This window comes from Sinocyclocheilus anshuiensis, unplaced genomic scaffold (genome assembly GCF_001515605.1).
Source record: "Sinocyclocheilus anshuiensis isolate Anshui unplaced genomic scaffold, SAMN03320099.WGS_v1.1 scaffold532, whole genome shotgun sequence".
Classification (NCBI taxonomy): domain Eukaryota; kingdom Metazoa; phylum Chordata; class Actinopteri; order Cypriniformes; family Cyprinidae; genus Sinocyclocheilus; species Sinocyclocheilus anshuiensis.
This window is the reverse complement of record NW_015555819.1, coordinates 1025718-1031717: the sequence shown is the minus strand read 5'-3', so window position 1 is coordinate 1031717 and position 6000 is coordinate 1025718. Positions and strand designations below refer to the sequence as shown.

Sequence of the window (6000 nt, the reverse complement as noted above, 5' to 3'; positions counted from 1 at the left end):
TATATATATATATATATAAATATATTTTAAATTTACTTCAAACTAATGATATATAAGTATATAGAACATACAAAAAGCTTAGAGTCTAGGAAGAGCGTCTTGATTCAATCAATCAATTCACAAAGCTTCATGGGAGTAGGTGGTCACTGCCGGCTATTAATAACCTTGGAGCTCATGGTGTTTCTGTCTTAAAAGGTTTTAAAGGAATTGTTAAAAATCAATATTTCGTTGAAGAAAATGAATGGGATTTTTGTTCTATATTGACTGAAGCATCCCTGACATTTAACCATCTGTAGTTACTATCACCATCTCTCGCCTCGGAGCAGGATTGCTGCTGTACAGTTTTCTCCATTGCCTCCAAACCAATATACACTGAGCGGAACGAAGAGAAGAAATTACCTGCAGTCGTATCTGCTGACATGAGCATTACTCTGCTGTGAGCTTTATGTGCTGGAAGGACTGATGGCAGCCAGAAACATTACAACTCCGTTTCATTTGAGCTGACAAAGGCTTGACAAGTTCAGTCCAGAGACAAGACGTTTTTTGATCTTAATACCTACAGGGTCTGTGGGATAAAAGTATCATCAAAGTGATTATATCCTTTGAGTTCTGCTGTGTTTACTTCAGGCTATCAGATATGTCACTGCTATCGCTGTAATTTACAACTGAGTTTGCTGTCTGACAGGTTCTTTGGCCATTTTCTGCTGAAGCTGGAAGGTTTTTGATGTTCTCGTTTGACCTCCTGCTATATTTCCTGAGTTTATTTGCGATTCTTTTACCTATAGTTGTTGTTCATTAAAGAGTAAGTAGTGAAGAATTGAAACCTGTGGATCTTTTGAATCCGAATACATTGATCCTGTGCAGTAAATTCAGCAGGGAAGAAAGCAGCGATTCAGACTGAATGATGCATGAACCCGAAGTCTCTTTGCAGCACCACATGCAGGATATTCTCCTGCTGAGCAACACAGTCCTTCTCCAATATTGCTAATGTCGCAAAAACGCAGCGATAAGAGATGAGAGAGAGATGAGGACTTTGTGCTGTAACCTTGGCTTAAATCAGAGAGCAGCACTGTCAAAGACACAAAAACACTCCGCAGATGCAGTCAGCAGCTCTTGATTGTAGTTTTCAGTGCTTTGGATGTTTGTTCAAGGTTGTATTTCTTACCTCTATTTCTTAAAATATTTAGCATTCTTTAATAAAAAATTATTGGATATTTTCATTAAAAAATGTTAAGCTTCGCCCAGCCTTGAAGCATCTCCATGAGCATTTCCAAGACCAATCCATTAATATTGATGTATTTTCTTTGCTTTTTTCCCCCTGTTAAAGTGTTTTTGGCAAGAAACCAGCGATAAAAAAATATTTATGCATATTGTGTCAGTCAAGGTGTGTGAGCCGGCAACAACACCCGCCACGAGGGAGAAAGCCGCGGGCGGTGTGAGTGCGGAGAGGAGCTCCGCCCCCTGCACCGCGGCTGAGGGTGAGCTGTGTATGGTGCGGCGACTGTGCCACACCGAAGACGAGAGGGCTCCCGTTCCTAAGTTTTGGCCTGAAAGCCCGGAGGCTCACAAATGCCCGCCCTCCCACCCGCTCCAGCCCTGCACCGTGGCTGAGGGAGAGCTGTGTATGGCGCGGCGACTGTGCCACACCAAAGAGGAGAGGGCTCCCGTTCCTAAGTTCTGGCCTGAAAGCCCGGAGGCTCACAAATGATCGCCCTCCCACCCGCTCCTGCCTCCTTCTCCGCTGTCGTCTGGCAGCCCCTCTGCTCGTCCTCAGCCCACCATCTATGCGGTGCGATCTCTGCCATCTCCACCAAGCTGGAGGATGGCAGACTGCCATCCTCAAGCTTTGCTGTGGCTGGAGTTTCCCTTGACTCCGCCTCCAGCCTCTAAGCCCCGGACTCCGCCTCGGCCCGTGGACCCGTTGGTGCCACCATGGCTCCTAGCTCCCTCCTCTCCGCCGTGGCCCGGCAGTCCACTAGCGCCGCCGTTGGTCAGCCCCTGGAGTCAGCGGCCATTCCTCCTCCATGGCTCCTCCCTCCGTCAGCTCCACCGTGGGTCGCCATCATGGTTGTGGCCTGGGTCCTGCTTGGCTCCTCCTGCTCCAAGTTCTTCCTGTTTCCTCCCTGGCTCCTCCCTCCATCGTCACCTCCCTGGTCTCTGTCTGCTGGCCCCCTCCCGGGTGTCCGTCCTCCTCCTGAGCCGCCTCCCAAGTTCCCACCCATGCCCCCCCTCTGTTGTTCTACGATGCGAGGACGAGCCTTCCGGGAGGGGGGCGATATGTCAGCATCATGGACCAGTTTTGTTATGTTTTTGCCCCTGTTTCTGTTCCTGTGTTCCCTTTTTTGGTCACGTTCCTGTCCTCGTTTAGTTAATTACTCATTCTGTGCACCTGTGTTAAGTAATTATCCCTTGTATTTAAGTTCCTGTTTGTTCAGTCTTCCTTGGTCGGGTCTATTTTTTGTAAACGTCTTCCATGTGCTCTTGGACTCCATGTTGGATTATTAAAGACTCTCGTTTTTGTGAAATCTCCACGTCTCCTCGTTTCCTCGTTCCCGTGCTCCAGCGAATTGTGACAATATGTGTGTGTAAAATTGATGTTATCATTTATATGTACAGATATATTTATATATTTATTTATAAATTAATCTAAGAAATTATTATTTTTTTCCTAATATTCAACCATTGACTATATAGCCATTCAACATTACAGTATAATTGAGAGCTATCAATTTTAACATTTATTAGACTTTAAAAAAACTTCTAATTTAAGTGAACTTAAAACAATCTTCACATAAACCCATTATAATAAATGTCATATTTATTTGCGCCCTGCAGCAAGTAGGAAATATACAGAAATGTAATAAAGTTATCAAACACTAAATTCTAAATTAAATATAGATGAATCCTTAAAGCTACAAAAGTTATTGATTTCCTCTTTTTTTCTTTTGTTCTTTGATTAACAGACATCATAGCAGCTGGGTTATTAGGTTATTTGTCTGCTATTACTTTAAGAGCTGCCGCTGCTGAACGTGACGCGGATCTGACATGCATGCTCTTAGTTTCATTCACACTTCAATATTAAATGATACAGGCTACAGCGCGTGCCGCCGTATTTGTGCGTGCAATTGAAGAGCACGCACTACGAACACAGTATAACGGCTGACAGGTCAGGAAGATTCGTTTTTACTGACATATGGCCTGACAACATCTCATCTGACCGCAGTCCACTGATGTTCTACTGAAGCTCCTCGATACCTGTATCGTTTCCGTGCTCGTTTGACTCGCACCTGGCGCTGAGGTGAAGTGGAGTGCGCGTCTGAAAAGTATCCTGTTTGATGTGGTCATAAAGACGTTCTACGTCTAAATAAATGCAATTCATGTCAAGAAAAAAGAGACAGAAGCAGCGTTTGTGAGTGCGGTGGCCAACCCTAGCTCCGCCCCTGTGTTAACTGCGTTAAATATTTTTAATTCCGTTAAACTGGGAAAATTAATTGCCTGCATTAACGTGCTAATTTTGACAGCACTAATATATATTTATATGTAAGCATTTAACTTGTTGTTAAATATACATACATGCACAGACACACTTTTATATTTTTATTTTTGCAAAAAATAAGAAATGACTTAAATAATATAAAGTATATATTATTAATGTATATAAAACACACACAGCATTTATAGCATTTGACAAAAATGTTAAATAATAAATAAAATTATAAACTATCAAGAACTATTTTTATATATTATTTTACATGTTATATTTATTGCATTTTAAATATTAATCTTAATTATTATTTCGGACTTTGGAATTTTACACTTGATTATCTAAAATAAATCTGCTACATTGGGTCCAACACCGTTTTCAGTGATGCCTGTAGGCAGTGATAACTCATAATGCTGTGTGAATTTGGCCAGCTGGGAGATTCGCATTTTATGTTCTTGCCAAAATTGCTGCTGATAAAATTGAAAGTATGAGCTGCAATTGCTCACAGTTTTAACCAATATTTACTGAAAAATAGGTGTTATTTTTTGCTTTAATACAAAGAACCCTATACAATATACATATATATATTAGGGATGCACCGATACCGATACTGGTATCGGTATCGGGCCCGATACTGGTCTCCTGTACTCGTACTCGTACTCGTTAAAATGCCCCGATAACAAACGCCGATACCACACAGCATGTGATAAGCGCCATATTCAGACAAAGAAACACCGACAACAGAACAACAGACAGCAGAAAGGAGTTAAGGATGTCTACTACGAAGTATATGTATGCAATGAATATAACGTTAAACATTCAGTATTAACGCCTGTATAGCTGATGTGCGCGAGCTGATAAACAAAGCACGGGATTAAAACGAAATCGTAAAAATAAAACCATTCATAGGGGCATTCACTATAAACATCATTTATTTTCAACCTTAGGCAGACACGACTTTCAGGCGAAAGTGAATCTAGCAGCCTGTGTGAAATGCGCTAGACTGTACTGTAGGCTACTTGTCCCTCTCATTCTGCATCAGTACAAATACGTAATTTTGGCTTGACTGTATCTATTTGATAAATGAAGTTAATAACCAACTAACATTATACATACCCTTTTGGTTCCTGTACCCAATATTTAAAAAATTTACAAATGCAATAAAAATATCGGTATCGGTACTCGGTATCGGGCGAGTACTGGAAAAAGTGGTATCGGTGCATCCCTAATATATATATAACCCTACATGACATCTCTAACAAGCATGGTTGCTCTCAGTCTTATTATTATCTGAAGTAACTGTGAAAGCTGAGTCTTACTGGATATGGAGGTGTAGAGGGCAAAGGTCTGCAGGCTGGTGAGCTCTTTGCGCCGGGTCTCCTCCATGCTTGAGCAGAAGATGTGCTCCCAGGCATACAGCTTCAAGAGCTTGATACCCCGCAGCAGTTCATTGGTCTTCTTCAGCCGTTCGCTGGAATATTCCTGAGCGTCAATGCATAAATTATACATTAGTAACAATGCTAGAGGCTCCTAAAATCTCCTGGGTCTTATTTGAGCTCAATATTTGACAGGTTTATCATTTGAACAAGCTCTGGCTTTCCTGTACAAATGTCATCTGTATTTGAACAAAATCTATATGTGCACAGTTACTTTCTAAACTATAGCGAATAAACTGTGATAATGTGAGAAATGTTGAAGGTGTCAGAATAAATTTTGGCTTGACTGTATCTCTTTGATAAATGAAGTTAACCAACTAACATTATACATACCCTTTTGGTTCCTGTACCCAATATTTAAAAAATTTACAAATGCAATAAAAATATCGGTATCGGTACTCGGTATCGGGCGAGTACTGGAAAAAGTGGTATCGGTGCATCCCTAATATATATATAACCCTACATGACATCTCTAACAAGCATGGTTGCTCTCAGTCTTATTATTATCTGAAGTAACTGTGAAAGCTGAGTCTTACTGGATATGGAGGTGTAGAGGGCAAAGGTCTGCAGGCTGGTGAGCTCTTTGCCCCGGGTCTCCTCCACGCTCGAGCAGAAGATGTGCTCCCAGGCGTACAGCTTCAAGAGTTTGATACCCCGCAGCAATTCATTGGTCTTCTTCAGCCGCTCGCTGGAATATTCCTGAGTGTTCGACACATAAATGATACATTAGTAACAATGCTAAAGGCTCCTAAAATCTCCTGGGTCTTATTTGAGCTCAATATTTGACAGGTTTATCATTTGAACAAGCTCTGGCTTTCCTGTACAAATGTCATCTGTATTTGAACAAAATCTATATGTGCACAGTTACTTAAGACATTAAACAAAGTAAAGGAGCTCACCAATGTGCTTTTTTGTGCATCTGATAACTTGGTCGCCACAAAGTACTGCACCGGAGCCAGGAGGGTGATGACCGTGGCCCCTATCAAGGCACTTATTCCCAGGAGGTAGTAAAGGAGGATGACTCCCACTATGATCTGAAACCAAGAGGAAAATGTCACCCTTTTATATTCAGTAGCACTT

The 6000-nt window shown here is 41.6% G+C and overlaps 1 protein-coding gene across 1 annotated transcript in view; it reads right to left on the bottom strand.

The window, feature by feature from the left end:
• LOC107675245 (ATP-binding cassette sub-family C member 8-like) overlaps positions 1 to 6000 on the bottom strand; it is an 80376-nt gene that overhangs the window by 51521 nt on the left and 22855 nt on the right. Inside the window, exons 10-11 of the mRNA XM_016469523.1 lie at positions 5820 to 5954; positions 5457 to 5619 (exon numbers count right to left, since the gene is read on the bottom strand). Coding sequence (XP_016325009.1) covers positions 5457 to 5619; positions 5820 to 5954 — 298 coding nt within the window. The remainder of the gene's footprint in view (positions 1 to 5456; positions 5620 to 5819; positions 5955 to 6000) is intronic.